General features: G+C 43.1%; 1 protein-coding gene and 1 long non-coding RNA gene across 9 annotated transcripts in view; both read left to right on the top strand.

Annotated features, from left to right (window-relative positions):
• The first annotated feature begins 4,571 nt into the window (after nt 1-4,571).
• Nucleotides 4,572-9,353, top strand: LOC140578490 (uncharacterized). The gene is made up of 3 exons (XR_011982701.1): nt 4,572-6,911; nt 7,080-7,167; nt 8,110-9,353. It is a non-coding gene; the product is annotated as an uncharacterized lncRNA (long non-coding RNA).
• Nucleotides 9,354-14,701: 5,348 nt separating this feature from the next.
• The window catches only part of abcc9 (ATP-binding cassette, sub-family C (CFTR/MRP), member 9), a 30,360-nt gene continuing 25,199 nt past the window's right edge, over nt 14,702-19,862 (top strand). For 3 of the 8 annotated variants that reach the window (XM_072699605.1, XM_072699642.1, XM_072699687.1), the window contains exons 1-7: nt 14,713-14,955; nt 15,451-15,659; nt 16,785-16,944; nt 17,888-18,029; nt 18,545-18,666; nt 18,984-19,150; nt 19,473-19,715. In XM_072699605.1, the coding sequence (XP_072555706.1) occupies nt 15,633-15,659; nt 16,785-16,944; nt 17,888-18,029; nt 18,545-18,666; nt 18,984-19,150; nt 19,473-19,715 (861 nt within the window). In that variant the 5' untranslated portion in view covers nt 14,713-14,955; nt 15,451-15,632. Of the gene's footprint in view, nt 14,956-14,991; nt 15,127-15,243; nt 15,350-15,450; nt 15,660-16,784; nt 16,945-17,887; nt 18,030-18,544; nt 18,667-18,983; nt 19,151-19,472; nt 19,716-19,862 lie in introns of those variants that run through there. The other 5 variants (XM_072699478.1, XM_072699512.1, XM_072699727.1 and 2 more) reach the window with 5 other exon arrangements.

Genomic DNA, 19,862 nt, shown 5'->3' with positions numbered 1-19,862 from the left:
ATAGGTGAGGATACGGGCAAAGACTGACTGGTAAACTTGTGTTAGGACTTAACTCACACTTTACCACAGGTGTCCACAGAACTGGAGTCACTGAACCGAACTGCTTGTCCACCTTGCATTTCCTTTTGCTAACACTTATGAACAAGATCTCAAGGCACTAAAACTCCTTTGCTCTCCCTCTGTGTCTGAAGTTTCTCCCCAGGGAGTATCATCTTTGGATTTTGCGGTGCTGATCTCACTCTAGCTGAAACTCATCTTCTGCTTCCCAGTGCTGTACAGAGACATTTGGAGGGAAAGGGCATTCAGGACTCAGAAGGGGGGCACATCCAATCATTTGTGCAAAAGGGCCATGTGCTCAGGCACCGCCAACCCCCCCCCCCCTCTCTGTACACCCCTGCCGGTTCTCCTTTGTCAAAATAAAGCCAACCTCTCTGCCACATCAACCCAACAACACCCACTGCTTTCATCATCCCTTAACGGATTTTATCTACCCCTGCAAACTTTCCATTATGGTGGCCACCAGAGGTTTCCAACACTGCCTCCTGATTAGTGAGCGTATCTACTGTGTTGAAGAGCTCCTCAAAGTGTCTAGATAATATCCACAGAGTTGGTCAGCAAGGTCACGGTTCTACCATCTGAGGTGCTGAATGGATTGTCAGAATGTCAGGATCAGCCTGTGTCTGGCAAGCAGGTGTCGCTAGTCACCCCTTAGTATTAGTATTTACTCCTAGTATTTGAGTCTTTTGTGATTATGATTCTCGTCTGTGTCTTGCTGCTCTAAGCTCTAGTGTTTGGTTGATTGTAATTGGCCCACACCTGTCCCTAACCCTAACCCTAACCCCAACCTTTTTCTTCCGTGAATGTGTGCGCCTGCTCTTGCCCTTATTCCTCAGTTGGTCATTGTGTGTCTGTAGCTGCTGCTTGCTGCTGTTTTTCCTCTGTTGCTCCCTGCCTTAGTTTTGTTTACCTGCTTTGTTCTTGATCCCTTGTGGTCTGTTTGCTTCTTGTTCTTTTTGAGGTTTAATGAAGTCCAGTTTTGTGATGCACGACATGGATCGTCCGTCCTTCATCATGGCCATCGGTAACACCCAAAACATTTTTGAGGCCAGCTAATTATCTGTCAACTTAGCCCGTCCAAAATCTACGAATGCTCAAGCTTTTGCCCCTGCCTGCCTATGTGGAAGCCCGTCGGTACCTTTCAGTCATCTCAGGAGACCACCATGCAACCCTAATCTCCTTCTTCAACCTGACAGCTTCGCTTATCAAGGTCGCATTATATGATCATGTTCTTATAAGCACCACTGATATTCTGCACTTGCTTTTGAGGATGCCCTGCATGGGGGAAACTACTGATACTTTGGAAAATGAACATTGCACTGCATATGTAGGTGATTTCTGATCAGCCTGTTTGTGCATTCAGAATGTATCTTGCTATCCCGCTATCCTGCTTATGTAAGTGCAGAAAAATCTTGAAGGTGTTGTTAATGTGTTATTAGCAACGTATAGATTTTCTTGGTTGAGCCCACTTGAGATTGGACCTGATCCAAAGTGGCTCGTTAACTGAGATGATCATAACACCCCAGCTTTAAACCCCCACACTTAATATTCGCAGTGCTTTGGGGGAGTAGCTAACTGTGATAAGCTACCTTACAGCCTTCCCTTTGACAACCAGCTTCTATAGCAGCCTTTTCTGTCCGAACTCGAGGCCAGATCCAGGTCCAGGCAAACCTGCCAGCTGCTTGGGGCCTGATTGGCACAAGGGGGACATTCAGAGTCATGAAAAAAATGTATGTATTATATCAGCCATATCATTAAAACCACTGACAGCTGAAATGAATAACATTATCTCGTTACAATGGCACCTGTTAAGGGTGCCAATATGTATTAGACAAATGACCAGTCAGTTCTTGAAATTGATTTGTTGGAAGCAGGAAAAATGAACAAATGTAAGGATCTGAGCGATTTTGACAAGGGGCAAATTGTGATGGCGAGACAACTGGGTCAGAGCATCTCCAAAACTGCAGGTATTGTGGAGTGTTCCCAGTATGCACTGGTCAGTACCAACCGAAAGCGACCCAAGGAAGGGCAAACAGTTAAACGGCAATGAGGTCATGGGCGCCCAAAGGCTCATCGATGCTTGTGGGGAGGGAAGGTTATCTGTCTGGTCTGATCCCACAGGAGAGCTGCTGTAGCACAAATTGCTGAAAAAGTTAATGTGGGCTGTGATAGAAAGGCGTCAGGGCAGAAAGGTCACAGTTCCTGTTGTGCTTTGGGAAAGCGACACACAAAGGTATACAGGAACTAGAAGAGTTCCAGACAAGATGGCGCACAAACTCGGAACCAGGAACTAGATTCGTGAAATTCAGTGGGAAAGCAACATATTCTTCTATTCATGTTTGTTAGTTAACCGTGTTAAGGAAGCTGTCCAGTGCCGCCAACAGGAAAAAGGACACATGACGCTGAAGGAAAAAAAACAGGCATGCGATGGAAAAATGTCTTTCTCCTGTCACGGTGGAATCATGCAGTAATTACACTCAGGGTCGGCTCTAGCCGCAGGCAGGAACGGGGCCGGCTCTAGCCGCAGGCAGGAACGGGGCCGGCTCTAGCCGCAGGCAGGAACGGGGCCGGCTCTAGCCGCAGGCAGGAACGGGGCCGGCTCTAGCCGCAGGCAGGAACGGGGTCGGCTCTAGCCGTAGGCAGGAACAGGGCCAGCTCTAGCCATAGGCAGAGTAGGCAGTTGTCTGGGCCCCCAAATTACATGCATTTCAGAGGAATCAATTTTCTAGGCAGGCGGGCCTCCCAAGTAAAGCTTTACCTATGTCCCCTGAAGAGGTAGATCCGGTACCATCCATGTTATTGGTTGCACTTCAAGCACTGTTATATGCACACAGCGGCCATGCCAAAGCTCTTGGTGGGAGTATGACCCTCCTTGGTCACAGGAGAATGTCCGAGCCACTGAAGGCGGCGTCTGAATGACACTCCACCGGTCCCTCCGTTTAATTCCACCCTGAGCTTAGAAGAACACGGATCGGCCTGCTGGTTTAGCACCGTGCCGCTCCACTAGCTGGATGAACTGGCACTGCAAAGAAGATGCAAGCATCCAAAGTTTGAAGCCAAACAGATGCTATCGTTGCTAAAAATGTGCCGCATAATTTTCAGTACAAGTGGACTAGGTTAACCTTTTTAAAGACACATAAGGTGATGCAACGGATGAGATCTTTTGTACCATTTCAGACCCGTGTAAACAAGTCTGATGACCCAGTTCTGCATCTTGTCAAGGTTATACCGTCTGTTAGTGTTTCTGGCTTGCAAATTCATGCACATAACTAGAGCTCGACTGAATAGTGTATGAGATTTTTTTTCCCCAAAATTGTATTAAATCATTCCCCGTTTAAGTGATACAGCTGTTTTTTTTTTTTAAACCTGAAGTAGGCCATACATTTCTTGCCCATTTTAAGAAAACTTTTGCTGTAAGGTACAAAACACATAGTGATGCCAAGCATGTAGAGAAATAGTCACTGGATGTTCGCTATTTCATTTCTGCTGGGAGGGAGGTGTCCAGGTGTTCAGTTAATAAACCATATATTACCCTAATGGTAACAGGCGGCTGAAGCTTTTCTCCTAAATTATTGTCTCACTCTCGCTTCCTCTAACCCCACACAGACACACATTCACACAAATTTACAGGGTCTGTTACCCTTACAATGAAAGATGAATAATGTTTTTTTAAACGCCTCCTTTTCGGAATAGTTCCCCTTCTCCTACACCTTCTTTATGCACAAATAGTCACATCTGTGCCATTTATAAGCACTCATTTTATCGACACTCATTGAAAATATTCAGATGCACAATGTCTGTTTTTCTTTAGTTCCTCACTCGTAACTGTATGGACTGCTAGCTGGGCGGGTAGGTGGGCTGCAAATGGTAGCTGTTGCAGACACATCAGTATTTCCTGGGTAAATTTAGAAAATACCTGAATACGGGCCCATTGCCACGAGTTGTAAAGCCCAGCCAGGAGGGAAAAGAAACCTATACACAAATAATAATCAGTGACGGCGAGTTCTCAGCCATGACAGTGAAAGCCCACCATGTACGCAGTGATGCCATCCAGCAGCCAGCGGACCTTGTGTTTGTGTTGGCAGGGAGGAGGAAGCAAATCCAGAGGAGCCCACAGGAGGAAGAGTGAAGCGGCAGGAAACACAATATATACTAAACACTATACTTTCTGAATATATCTTGCATAGGGGTGAGTTTACTGTACATTGCATGGGGCTTTTATTTTTTTCTATTATTGCTTATTTATAGACTATTTTAAACATGAAAGGAAGCTTTATTTGGCATTTGCACAAGCACAGATATATTGGAATGCTTATTTTAGTGCAGTGTTTCTCAAGGGACCCGCAGACAGTTCACGTTTTTTTTTTGGAAACTGGGAGGGAGCAAGAATGTGGCCCATCTGCGGGTCCCCAAGGAGTGGATTGGGAAGCACTGCTTTAGCATATCCCATCATGAGACACATGCATACACACACAGTTGAGATTGAAGGGTAATATTACTCATTGCAGAAAAAAATTAATAGAAAGGGATTCTAAGAGGTCTTTACCTTTTAGAAAGAGTTCCAGGATGTCTGTGAATCGTAAGTGACTTGGATCTAATGGTGCTCTATATTCTACAGGGAGTATCTGCAGCCCATTGTAAGAGAGCTGTGTCTTGAAAGAGACTTTGTTTCTCAATTGAGACGATCAGTCAAGCAAACGCAGAGGGCAAAGTACATTTGTCAGTGCATGTCTGAGCAGTGGGCTGAGATCCTGTCTCTAAGTTGTCTTAGACAAGGTGCACTTCAGGAGACCACAACTGCAAACATCTATTAGTATGCACCATACAATGGGAACCAGATACCTCCATTTTTTAATCGTAGCTTACCCAGTGGAGAGAGTGAGTCTGGAGCATGTTCCAAGAATATACCATGGTATATATAACGGTATACCATGGACGGGATGCCAGCCCATCAGAGGGCACAGGGCTGGTGTACACACTGGACGGGATGCCAGCCCGTCACAGGGCACATGCACAAAAGGAAATTTAGAGACAATAATTCACCGAAACCACCTGAACCATGACCTAAAGACCGAAATCACATTTTTGGTTCTTAAGGAAACCCACAAAACTGAAAGGAGAATATGCTCCACAGACACATACAGATCCTGAGAGGAAATCCTGGACTACAAGCGTGCAGGTGTGAAGCCCACCATGCTTGCTGCTGAGGCGAAGTGCCTTCTTGCGGATTCCATTGCTACACATAAAACAGGTTTATTATGACAAAGGCATATATTTGGGTAATTAAGGTGACTTCTCTTGGCCACAAACAACACAAACAAGCTTCTACTGGTTAACAGTGCCAATGGCTCGCTCATAGTCTGTGGAAGCCTGTTCAGGGGTCTCTGTTCTCTGTTGAACCTCAGCAATGTTGAGCTGCCGATCTACTACAATGACAACAAGGGTGAGAAGACTTATGTGGCCAGCATTGAGGAGACGGTGTCTGTGGTAGGCGTGATGGCAAACTTTGTCAAAGACTCTGAGACCCTGCCTGTCTTTGTGGTGGGGAAAGGTTACGGAAGCCAGGACAGCTCCAAGCTGATCAGCACGCGCATCTTGCAGGACTATAATGACTGGGTCATCTTTGAAAACATCGTGGATGCTTCTGGTGTGCAGGCCACCCCCTTCATCACAAAGTACTTGCACAATTTTCGTTACTCCTTCAAGGAAAATTGGTTTTTGTACTTCTTCTTCACCCGTACAAGGGGAGAATCAGACAACAAGAATGACACCTTCATCTCACGGCTGTGCGAGAATGACCAAAACTACTATTCTTAGATTGAACTTCAGCTCAACTGTAGCCAAGACAACAAGTACAATAAGGCACAGACAGCCTACATTACCTCGGCTGGGGAGGAACTGGCCAGCAATTTGAGTGCGTCTGGTCAATATGGTGTCATATGGCCAAAACACAAGGTTCTGTTTGTGGTGTCCAGCACCGATGGGGACGAAAGCCGTTCAGCACTCTGCATGTACCCTCTGAATGCCATCAATGACCAATTCAAGGAGATCCTTCGTGCCTGCTATTTAAAGCAAGGATATGTAAATAACAAAATAGCTGATGATTCACCATACTCAGCTCGTCCATCTTCATTTTGTTCTTTAGTTATGATGAGGGGTCATTTCACTACGGGGTATTTCTATAGATTCTGAAATAAAATTATAGGCTGCTCTTTTATTCTAAGATTCAGTAAAAATCCAACAGTGAATCTGGCTCCCAAAAGTTTAATAGTGAGTGTTATGATTTTCAAATGACACGTCTTCATAACCATCTCCCTAAGTGTAGCTGTAAATGCTTATCTGCCGAAGTTTGTTTTAAAGACTCGGACATCAGCCAGACAGACTGTCACAATTCGAATGCGGTGCCGACTTCCTGCTGTCACCCTTGGTCAGCATGCAACCCTTCGTTTTGACCTCTGAAGCCGTCTATAAGAAAAGTGTCCTACTCGCGCCTGTAGGGGTTGCTGTGGAGAACCAGCATAGCGTGGCATTTCTGGGAAGGGTGAGCAGAGTAAGGTGCTCCATCACAGTCCTGTGCCAGGTGCACTGGGCGGTTTGCCGAATGGGGTCGATTTACAAGGTGAGGTCTTCAGTCCCTTCCTATTAAAAGTTCCCATTAAGAGATGAATAGAGAACAAACATCAGAATGTTTACCTCCTGGAGATTCTGGTTTTCCTGATCCACTTCTCTGCACCTTCCAGCTGCCCAGAGGTCTACCAGACTATTACTATATCCAACTCTGATGAAATGGTCAACAAACACCTCTTCTTTGACACAAGTCACACTCATCTGTACATCACCCCACAGAAAAAAAGGTACAGTTCCAGAAGACAGGTTAATCTTTTCGATTTTGGCTAGTTTTTCATTCATCCATACATTCATACATACTTCTACCTTCCAACTGCTTATACAGTACATGGTTCTGAATTAGTTTTCTGCAAGTATAATTAAGTATGCTACGGATTCATTTGGCAATTAAACAGATCTCCAAGGTGCCAGTGCAGGCATGCCATCAAAAGAAGGACTGCATGGCCTTGAGGGACTCATACTGTGGCTGGTGTGTGCTAGAGGGTAGGTAGGAACCAATTCCCCACTCATATTTACTACTTTCTATACTAATCAGTTTTTGCTTCTCTTTTTGCAGAGGAGTAACATATGTGTATTTTGGGTTGTGGGGGACCATCTGAACATTTTTCTTCAAGAAACTGCATCTTGGAATTTCACTGGTGCAACGTCTAGGTCATGATTTTATAAGAGGCCAATCTAACCTCCTGCATTGAGTTTGGGAGCAAAATAACTCCGAATGTGCCATGACCTGGAGTATCATAATCATATTTCACTGCTTCATTTGAATTTATAATGTGTAAATGTGTAAAAAAAAAAAAACATTTGCGAATTGACAGTAATTTTCTTGGAGCAGTATTTAGCTATTACAGTATCCAGTACATCATGATAGTATACCTGCAATTTGTAACAGAAACTTTTCTTTTTAAAATATTTTAATATTCTGGTTTATCACTGTCCTCTTGTGTTATATGGTTTAAAGCATTTAAAATGTCTTTACCATTTGCAGAACTTTCTTTTCTTGTAAATACTACTTTATACAAATAGTAACACCTACTTGAAAATATGAACTTTTTCATAGTTTTTAAATTAAGTGCTAATACATGCACTGTATACATGCTCATTAACTAGCAAGCAAACAAGACTGAACATGTTATTTGCAAAATCCATACTACTTTTCACTATAGTCATGTCTGCTGAAATGTTCTTATTCATGGTTAGCCCTTCTGGAAAATCTCCCAGAATTTTTGTGCAATATCATTCACTGCAGGTTACTATAGATGGCAGGGGATCATCTTCAAATGACTGCCAAAAATTTCCTTTTTTTTTTTTGGTGTGTTGTGTCTAAATTCCTATGTGTGTTGGTAGTATTTTTTATGTGGAAAGTGGTCAGGGTCTAGGCTGAGTACGAACACTGGATAAAAATGATGACTGTCCTGTCCTCTGCAGGTGCTCCCGGAAATCTGACTGCCAGAGGAGAAAGGAGGGAGATGCACACTGACACTAGGGCTCCGAACTGCAATGTTCAGTGTAGGAAACGGGATTATTCCAGGAGGAGCATGATAGCATGAGTCATCATAGGCTTCCAGACCCTGCTTCCCAGAGCAAAGTTATCATAATTGCTTAAAAGCATCAATTTTCATTCTTATTATGAAAAGCTATTCTTGGTTCAGTTTCTGAGATTTTTTTTCTTGGTTCTTATTCTGCTCTTTAGCTTAAAGGCAAAATCAAACAGATATTCAAACAACCAAGACATTATTTGATACTAGAATTAAAGGGCCAACTAATTTTCACTTTAACTTTTTAACTGATACTTTATCGATCCTCATGGGATCAATAAACAACATTATACCTATTCATAATTTTAGTTAAGGCTGACAGATACAATTGTTCCCAATACTAGTACATTAATACCTACAAAACATGGATATACCACTAATCTATTTACTATCTTACGTCATTGTAAGACGGCAATAAAAACAACACCTAACCAACACAGATAACACAATAACAGACACACACAGGAGTGGATATGTTTAGAATACGCCATTAATCTTTCTGTCTTTCTTCAGTGCGTTAGTTACCAGCTGAGGCTCTCATACCTTTCACACCTCAGTCAACTCATGGGTGGACACTTATCAAGTGGGCGGTCGCCGCATGGAATGATGGGAAGAGGCCGGCTCAGGCTTACCCAATCCCCTAGCTCCATGCGCACGAATGTTTTATGGTGTGGCAAATACAGGTGTACAGAAAAAATAACTGACGGGGGAGTGCTTAGGGCATAGGGTGATGGTAAAATTTGCCGATCTGGTGGGGCAGGGCTATGGCGGTCAAACTTTTTTCCGGTTAGCCTTACTGCCGCTGAACAGCTGAGCGACAGATTTCCGGGACACTGTGCATCATTCGCGAGTGTCATGGAGCTGCTTTCAGTTTGCGGGACTCCCTAAACTAGTTAATTGTAGTTAAATAGTATATTTTTTATTGCATGTATCTTTGCAGAAACTGATATAATCACACCCAGGATCTACCAGAAATATCCATCCTGATGACACTGAAAAGTACTCTAGTGAGTACTGTCATTAATGTTTTGAGTGAACTGCTGGCTGACAAATTTCCTTCTCCATCTACATACTGACTTCATAATTATAATTTTATCAGGATTGTAAGCAAACCTTACATTACTCCCTCCAAAACTTCAGGCAGCTTTTTATGTTTTTTTTTTTTTTTTTTTTAAAGTGACTGGGCCACCAGGGGGCAATATGGGGTTAGGGTTGGCTAGAAGGACCCACTTTTAGCACTGAATCTTACTGGTGCAGCACCAAAGACTTGGATACGGACGTCTATCTAAATAAACTCAAAGCTTTTCACTGGGGAAAGAGAAGAAGAGGACAAGAGAAGGTCACAGTGTGCTTCCAGGCCATGGCAAGGAGCGTTTTGTGTGTGTGTGTGTGTGGGGGGGGGGGGGTCCTTCTTCCTCACTACAACTCGGTAATCAAACACAGTGTTCTCACGCTGACAGCTGGGGTTCCCTGAGGCTCTGCTGAGTTAAGCTCTCCCCCAAGGGAGGTTGTAGACCTCACCTCGTGGCAGGGGGAGATTGGGTATGGATCCCAGCTGTTTAAAAGGGGGGGGGGGGGGGGGGGGGGGTTTGTTCAAACAGCAGACACCATCTCCAGTGTTATGTGTTCAAGTCTACTTTAAACATACCGTAGGCAGAGTTCTGCCAGGACATGTGTGACTTTTCTCCACAAGCACTAGGCCAGATGCAACTGAGGCTGATTGGTCGCTTTAGCTTTCCCCGAGTACTGCTGTGCGTGTTCGCCATTGCTGTACTTGCCATATTACAGAGGCATGCCCCGCCTTTCGCTTTCCTCGTCCCAGGATGAGCTCCCGGTCATCATGACCCTTACTGGGCTGTGATTGATGCCTGGAAGCTTTTCAGCTATTAGTGATTAAATCTTGCTCCATTAATATCTGCCTCTTGGCTCGTCACTTGCAGTTTCATCTCTCCCATCCGGCTCGCAGGCGATCTTATCACCTTTAATACACCGTGGCTCATCTCGTACAGGGTTTCCGATGCACATTGATGTGTGCTGTGCATGAGCGCCTTATCTCTTGGTATTTTTCCATCCTTCTCTCTTCTGACCATTTGCTGCCTGGACTGTATCCATGACAACAAGGGGTACCATAGTGGAGTACACCCTGAACACTATGCCAGTCCGTCACAGGGCACCTACACAGACTATAGGCAATTTCCATCCATTTATCCAAACTCTCTTGGCCTGTGTAGGGCCTTCGGGGGGGGGGGGGGGGGGTGCAAGGCAGGGAGCAACCCAGGATGGGGCACTGATACGTTGTTGTGCACACTCGCATACACCACTCATTCACACCTATTTGCTGACTCCAATTAATCTCAGCATGTTTTTGAACTGTGGGGGGAAATCGCCGTACCTGAAGGAAAGCTCATAATGACAGAGGGAGAACATGCAAACTCCCCACACGTGGAACCTCGAGGAATCAAGGAGGCTTGACCGCTGGTCCCAGAGGTCTGAGGCAATAGTGCTAATTCGCAAAGGGCCGGTGTGTATGCAAGGTGTTGGGATAAGCTTTAGGCAGATATGGGCAGTATTTCAATTGAATGTATTTAAAATATGTATTAAATTACTTTTGAGAAGTTCGTAATTTGTATTTTTTTCTGGACTGAAAAAATGTAATCTGTAACAAAATACTTTAACACATTGTATTATATGTTTTTAAACTATTTAAAATACTTAATAAAATATATCATTTTATTTATTTATTTTCTGTCACTTTAAGACCCTTCATCACCAGACTTACAGACTTTTAAACATAGCCCATCACCATCTTTGGCTAGATCGAAGTAAATCACGTGACTCATCCTGTTGGGCCCAACTTGCTCATTGTGAACTTCGTTTTCCCATGACTAGTAATGCAAGGAAAGAAGCTGATTTGAAGCTTGGTGCAAATTACCTAAAGGTAACATATGTACTAAAAACATACTGTCAGATCTTGCTGATTGAATGCCATTGACAGAAAAATAGGGCAATTAGCTGAATAGCAGTTCTGTGCTCTAGAACTTCCTGCTAGTGGCATTCTAGTTAATTCTAGTTCTAGTTCATTTCAACAGGTATACTCAGGCAGCGGCATCTTGTGGTTTGTCATATAAAGCTTCATTGACTGCGTTAAAATTAGGTAAAACATATGCAATATACGGTAACGCTTTACATAAAACGTTCAGCACACCTTCATAATGTATTCATAAAACATTCATAAACATCATGTATGTATACCTTAACATCCTAACATCCCTTAACAGCTGTAATATATATGAGTAACAAACATTATATAATAATAACAAACATTATAATTTTATAATCATGTAATGTTTGTTATTAATGTATATTAAGGCTGTTAAGGGATGTTAAGGTGTATTTGCATACTGCTTATGAATGTTCTATGAATGCATTATAAAGGTGCACTGAATGTTCTATGAATGCATAAAGAATGCATTATGAAGGTGCAGTTAACCTTGCGTTACCCAATATACTTTATTAACCCCATGGGGATTATTAAGTATGTACTTATGCTATTGGGATTTTCCAGGACTCCATCATTTTTGTTGCATAATGAGGAAACCCACAATCCCACAATCCCCAGCTCTAGAGGCTGATGCCTTAACCAATAGGCCACTGGGACTCCCTGCACAGAATGGGCCCATAAGCAGTCTTTGTTAATGCAGCTATGCTATTATGCAGCCAGGGATACACACCTCACTTCCTCGTTGAGATCATTGTGGTCCGGTCTAACCTCTATCTGATGGGAATTTGGATATTTCTCATAGTGCTGACTTTTCAGTCACTTGGTGTCCTACTTTTCCCCAGCGTCTGACTGGGGGAGCCTTCCCACGCCAGGAAACCTCATTCACCCCAGAGATGTGATCCTCTGCGCCCAGTCCACGCTCTCACTCTGGGCTTTTGTCGCATGGTAACCCTGGAGAACTGACATCACATGATAGCCATGTTGGGCCTGGTGCACAGACGTTGGTGTAGGTATCCTAATATGGTAAGATGGCAATAATGAAGCTGCAGTTAGAGTCAAAAGTCTTTATTGTCAATTCTGCCATATGTACAGGACACAGAGGACTGAAATTACGTTACTCTCAGACCCCATGGTCAGTGCACTAACCACGACAAGCAAGACAGACACGCATATCCACTCCTCAATTAACGGCCGACTTCCATTCCGATGGCCTGGTCATTAAGTGATAATCACGTTAGCCAGGGCCTGTACGGGACTGTGCTTGCCACTTTACTTCAGCCGTTCATGCTTGATTTCTTTGATCCTTCATAAAGTACATATTTTCAGCAACATTTTGTACATCCTGCTTCAAAGGTCTCTCTCACTCCACTTGTGCATGTTTGTCAGACATACAAATGTGGTCGTTAAATGAACCGTGTTCGTCTGAAAATGAATTGTTTTATTATTGTGGTATTTGTGAATGGTTGCTAACCAATATAGCCGCTAAATGAGCAGTGGGTGTGCACACTCCCAGTTACGCTCCCAGCATGTAAAGTCCCAACCCGTCCTGAAGCACGAGGCACCAGTTCAGCATCCTTTCTCTGTTGATTTTGTGAATGAGCGATCCATCCCTTGACCTTCTTTGTGGTTTGGTGCCAGTTTCCCCTACAATGTCATCAAAGGGTGCCTCTAACTACTAACTAAATGTCTTCGTATTCGATTAAGAGAACAAAGGCAGACCGGTTCCCTGGGGAACGGCCATATTGTCGGATATTAGCCTCTGTGGATAAAGAACAAAGTGTCTGTCTAATTCTCAAACGCCTTTTCAGGAGGGTTCCCCTTCTGTTTTCAGCACAGTAAGCAAACTACCCCAAAAGCAAACGGAAAGAGTTAAGGGCCTGAATTCAGTCCCCTCTGAGTCAGACAAACGGAGGGAGTGATAAATAAGTGTGCGATCCCGGCTGGACGTGTCGTTATGATGTTTCCCATGCTGGTCGGAGAAGGAACAGCTGAGGGAGAACAGGGCCCCAGTGAGGCCCAGGCCACAAATGTTTGTGAATGAGGGCATCCTGAACTTGGGAATTGTGTGTAACAGCTCAGGAATAGGCTGAAAAAAGGCTTCAGATTCAAAACCCAGGATGGAAATGGCCTAAAAAACATCAGCAAATACACGACTATAAGAGTGAAGAAAAGTATACCAGCCAGCATACTGGCTTGGGTAAAGGTGGGTCTGTCCAGTATATAAGCAAGTAATGTGATTCGCTATGTGACGAATTGCAGAGATGTAGTACTGCTAATGGATTTTGGATCTGGTGAAATATGAAAATTCATCCTTTTAAAAGCATTTGCTTTTTAATGAAATGGACCAGTGTCTTATTACACATTCAGAGAGTTTTAAAGCATATGGAGCAGGTTCTGTAGCCCCCTGACATAAACCTCTGATAAAAAGCAAAACGCGATGGAAAGCACTCTTTATACATTACAGGAGATTGATGCTGAAGCAGCGGTCACAGAGAATTGACTCTTTCATTGTTACATCATGAAAAAAAATGAGGGTAAGAGCAGCTCAGTCCCACAAAGTCCTCAGGAGTCACCAGCACAGACCAGTGACTATTACTGTTCTGCCTGTATCTGTCTCACCTGTGGGGATTCGAGCCCGGTGAGCTTCAGCTCACGTATGAACACAATGCTTACTGGTCGGTATCTGTAAATGTCTGGTCACCTGATTCAGTTCAGCCGGTTACTAGAGGTGCGCAAATTCTCCCCTACGCTGAACTAGCAGAAAGCAACAGAACAGAAGACCCTAGATCCAACTACAGGTGGAGCAATGTCCTCCAGTCCTACTGAAAACCTTGAAAAATGTATCCATCCATCCATCTCTCCATCCATCCCACTAATTCGCTACAGGGCTGCAATAAGCCTGAGGTCTATCCCAGGAATCTCAGAGCTGATGGCAGGGGTTGCAAGTCCATCACAGAACACTCACACACAATTACATGCTGTAACGGATTTAGATACGCCGATTTGCAATGTCACTGGAATTGCGGGGAACCAAAGTATCCGGAGAAATCCACATAAACACAGGGAGAACATGCAAAGGTCACTGGGATACATTTCTTATGGTTTTAATGTTAAGTATTGCTTTAACCTTGTAAAAATAAGGGCACCAGTTCCCAGGTATATATGGAACACCCCCCAAAAAGGTCATTCTACCCTGGTTATACAGTATTATAAGGGACCTGTGTGCATTACATAACAAATGTATTTTCTCACCACCATGAGAGAGACCACAAAGTGATCAATTAAATGTTAGGTGGTATTGCTTTGCGTTATTCTAGTCTATATCAATTGCGTTATTATTTACATTTCAATATAATACATATAAATAAATATGCATTATTCAGAGTTCCGTTTCTATTGGCCAAGAAAGTCATTTAAGTGTATTAGGCATTGTTAAACATTGCCCCCAACTCTTATGCCCTTACAGTCCGTATGACCTATATATGCACCGTCGGCGCTGTTACATCCCCGTCCCCCGAGCTCCGGAGGATCCTCCGCAGCTCAGGACTCGGCGGGATGCTGATGCAGGGCGGGTATGCAGTCTCTCAGCTTCAGCTACCTCGGAGCTACATTTATCTCGACAACGCGTGCAACATCACTGCACAGCGATGCAACGCCGAGACGCAACGACTGTGAAGGTGCCCGACCACGCTGAACACGCTAGATCGCTGATGCAGCAGACCAGGATGTAATTAAGTGAGTGCGATGGGGAATATGGCGATTTTTGGTGTTCCAATTCACTGTCGCTGAAAGTCACACAGCCCGATGCGGCGATGAATGGCCTTCGGTGTGATTCTCTGCTGTAAAAGCAGGAGATCCTGCAGTGCTTCATTCATCGAAATGGTTTAAACGCTTTCTTCCTTTCTGGTTAGAAATGCACCGCTTTTCATTCTTAAAACGCGGGTGACACTGGATGTAAACACAAATGCGCATGTGCGTTAAGCGACTCACCTTTATATGACATTACTCAATTTCTCAGTTTCTTATGATAAAAAAAACTGCCGTTTATTAATTATTTCATTAAGTATTACAATTTCTAAAGTGGGCCATTACGTGGTCTCTTACAATGTGTTGTCTAAGGATGGCGCAAGTACGAATGTCATTATTGCAACATGCCGCATCTATTACTGCAGAAATATATATGTCCTTTCTTCCCATGCCAGATAATGTAAGGTGTCTTTTCCCAAACAGAACCTCCCTGGTCGACTGAAAAGCTCCATGCTGTTGGAAACTTTGTCCCAGTAGACTTGGACAAGTTTGGAAACCCGATAGGAGACGGCAGTGTGAGCAGCTGATTCGCCTGGGCTAAAAATACCCCGCGTCCGATACACCGACTCCGCTAGTCTGCACTCGCTAAAAATCCCAAAGAAATTATGGAATACTGTCCAAAGGTACACAAGGTAAGATTCATTTAACATTTACATTGCCCTGGATATCGTTACTTCACTTAGGCTAACTTTGTCCACTAGTTCACTTTCAGTGTAGCTGTTACTGGAGTTTTCATTTTGTGTCGTATACAGAATCGTATATTGAATGAATGTCTTATAGTATCCATGTAAATATTAGTTTCATATATGTATGTCCTGAAAATAATATGGCAATAATCAAAACGAAAAAAACAGTTAAAAAATAAATAATAATATTAATGTACATTAATAAATATGTAATAAATTTAATGCTTGTACCGACCACAAAGAAATTGTTAAACTGTGCATTATGAACTGGTATTGTTTTGATTTTTTAGTTTTAGTTTTTAAATGAAGTTAATGTTAATTACATGCATACAAACATACGTACATAAAAATACAAACGCAATTTGCCTCTTATGCCTTAAAAATTCACAGCATCTCTCAATTAAGGTGAACTACTAATCTGCCAAAGGCAAAAATAAATAAATAACAGTTTAGGTTAACTAACGCCTTGTGTTATGAATGTGTGCATACCTTCCTTTTTTGGCCAATGTTTCTGTTGTAATAAAAATACAAGAGCAGTTAATTTCTATAACAGCTGGGGGTTTGGATAATGTTAATAATGTCGATGGCAGGAATCTCCAAAAGTGAAGGCAAAACACCATTCAGCCATCTTCTACGTTATACACAGCCTTGTGATTATGCTGATTATTATTATTATTATTAGTATTATTATTATTATTATTATTATTATTATTATTATTAGCGGCAGTAGTAGTAGTACTTGTGATATTAGTATATATTATATTGTTTCTACTATTCAAACACTTTCAAAAACAGTTATCTTTTATGAATTATGAGTGGTTTACTGAGATGTTTTATTCTTCATAGTTATTAATACAAGGATGACAAGATGTTGCCTCTCATTTGTACATCGGCTTGTTTGTGCCTTTTTCTTTAAATACCTGCTTAGTGTACATATCCTTTTGCATTTTTGGGGGCATTCAGAAAATATGTTAAGGGTTTCTGTTAAAGAGCATCATGCACATATTGGTAGGTGACACATGATGCTGATGTCACGCTTTGTTTTTTTGGCCCCGCCTCTGGGTTCCCTAGGACCAATCAGTCGCCTTGGCTCTCTCCTTCTGTGGTGACGACAGGAATGATTCCTACAGCGTGGACAACGGGGTCCTAAACAACGCCTGTTTTGTGGACGCTTTGAACCTGGTCCCGCATGTCTTCCTCCTCTTCATCACCTTCCCTATTCTCTTTATCGGTACGTCACTTAACCTTCCCTGCTACATCTTTCAGTACATGCATCCACCGTAATAGTGTAAGACTTTATTAGATAAGCAGCTGTAGGAGGGATGAATGTAGCTCCTCACCGAAGTCTCTGTACTACATTTGAGGTTTGCTTATAAATGCGCAGCTGCAGTCATTTGCTTTCCAAAGTACTGTCAGATAACTGTGGCAGTCTTTGGTTAAGCCACTTGCAATAGTGTAGCTCAGAGCTTGGCTCCACCCCTTTCTGATGTCACGCAGAATAGCATGGTTATGCAGTAATGAAGCATTTTTATTTTTAAAGAAACAATTAACTTGAAAGGTGTTCTGGTATTCTAAGGGCCTAAGCCATCATAGCACACAATGAAGTACATTAAGTCCTCCATGTCTGTGGAATCAGCAGAGTAGCCAGCTGGCTGTCAGTATAACCCGTCTCTGTTTCACCTGTCTACAAATGTGGTTGCTTCAACAAGAGTGTGTTCATGGGATTGCGGTCATTTTGCGTTCTCTCACTGTTGATGGCCTATGCATAGTCATGGTTTATGGAGGTTCAGGAAACGTCCTTTTCTTGAAAGCAGGGGTTCATTTATAGGCACTCAGTGGCCTGTCTGCTTTGCTCTCAGAACTTCTTAATTCACGATTCCAGGAAAAATCCTATCGTGATGTTGTTTTGATGAGCTCCGCGCATTCCGAAGGTCCCAGAGCTACTGCCTATTTGCGTAGCTATTTCTGTGTTATGCAAAGGGAAATTACTTTAAGTTAATATCAAAAAGTGACCAATTTTTTTCATTAAACGGAAACCGATATAATTTTGCAGCTTTTAAGCCATGTTGTCATGTTTTCGTTTAAGAATGACTGTATGTAGGCCTAGCGATGACCTATATATGTACCCAGAGAGACAGTGAATTTCTTTGCTGTCTCTCCCCCCCCCCATTTAGGTTGGGGCACCCAGAGCTCCAAGGTACAAATCCATCACAATACATGGTTGCACTTTCCCGGACACAACATTCGATGGGTTCTGACGTTCACCCTGCTGTTCGTGCATGTGTGCGAGATCGCCGAGGGAGTCGTCTCAAACGGGTGGGGCTTCAGCTGTCCTTACCGTCCCTGGATAGATGTTTTACAAGCTCTGTCATGCCCAGGAAGATGAGATGTTGGCCTGAGAGTCACAAATCATTCTATATGTTAAGCGTTTGTTTGAGTTATTCTAAGCCCCCTTATTTGTAATGCCACCAATTGCCATAGTTACTTCAGATAACTAAATCACTGCTTGATGGTTCATTATAGCAATTTATCAGTATATATTGTGTTGGCATTGACATGTTCTATTCATTAGTTTGAAGACAGTATTACTTAGTAGTTTGAAGAACAAAAAATGTGTTTGTCCAGATAAAACTGTCTCCCTGTAGTCAGACTCCAGGTCTTCTGTTACCATTGTTGAGGTTATGAAGTTTGAGAAATAGTCATAAAATAATTATGGCACTTATTAGTTTCCCATATATTGAAAAGGACAATGTGTAAGGAATATCTCCGTTTGCAGGATGGTCGGTTGTGTAATGACAAATGGTGTTTTTGTTCTTCTCACGGACTGTCAGGCACATGACCACGAACCACCTCCATCTCTTCATGCCCGCGTTCATAGGCTTCATAGCCGCCACCACGTCAGTGATTTACTACCACAACATTGAAACCTCGAACTTCCCCAAATTACTTCTAGGTAAGTCAACCATAGGCTGTATGTGAAAATTTGAGCTTTTCTTTTGAGAGATGCCAAACGGTGATGAGAAGAGTGAAGGCTGGGGCTATACATCACTCCATTATATAAAGTATTGCTTGATTCCTTTAGTGGTTGTTTTTTTTTTTCCCAGCCAGCTACTTGTTTCTACAGTTTGAGTCTTCAGTTCCTCGGATAGATAATGAATTGTAGTAATAAGTTAGAAAGCATCAGTGACATGTTTAAAACACTTCAGAACAAAGCTTTCAGTGGTGAAATAATGACCTCCTTCATGAATTCCATTTGCAAATGCTGTCCAGCACTCTTCATTTACTGGGTGCTGGCCTTCATCACCAAGTCCATCAAGCTGTGGAAGTACGCCGAGTACGAGCTGGGCATCCAGCATCTGAGGTTCTGCATCACAGCGCTGCTGGTCATTCTGTATGGGCTGCTGATGGGCGTGGAGATCAACGTCATCCGAGTGAGGGTAAGCCTGCCGTTCTCTGGCTGTCATCCACTCTCCCAGTGTCCTGGGCTGGATGCTGTAATTGTAATAATATGAAAGGTTTTATTCTCATAATCAGAGAACCTGCTACCTTATTTTATTGTTCATGCGATAAAATGACGATAAAGTTCACTTTGACTTTGATGTAGGTCCTTGAGTTGGGTTAACAGACAAAAGTCAAGCCTAGACATTTTCTTTCAAAGTGATTAAGTTACATGAATTGCATGAAACCACGTAGGACTCACTAAAACATTCAGCAGAACATATCACATCATTTGGGCTCGCCTTCAACCCTGTCTTGCAGAAGTACGTCTTCTTTACCAACCCCCAGAAGGTCAAGCCCCCCGAGGACCTGCAGGACCTGGGGGTGCGTTTTCTGCAGCCCTTTGTCAACCTCCTGTCCAAAGCCACCTACTGGTGGATGAATCCTCTCATCATTGGTGCCCACAAGAGACCTATTGAGCTGAAAAAGATTGGCAAGCTGCCTATCGCCATGCGAGCTCTGACCAACTACCTAAGTCTGAAGGACGCCTATGAGGAGCAGAGGGTGAGTGGCTCCCACTCATGGGACGGATGTAGCTTAGTAGTTCAAGCTTTTCCCTGGGAAACAGAAAGCTGCAAGTTCAAGCTCTGATTTTGAGCTCTGGTTCTTGACCTGAGTTGCTTCAGCATCCGGCTGAATCCAGTTATGCAA

This window comes from Paramormyrops kingsleyae, chromosome 1, assembly GCF_048594095.1.
Source record: "Paramormyrops kingsleyae isolate MSU_618 chromosome 1, PKINGS_0.4, whole genome shotgun sequence".
Taxonomy (NCBI): Eukaryota; Metazoa; Chordata; class Actinopteri; order Osteoglossiformes; family Mormyridae; genus Paramormyrops; species Paramormyrops kingsleyae.
Note: the sequence above shows the minus strand (reverse complement) of the source record. Positions and strands in the feature narration are given on the sequence as shown.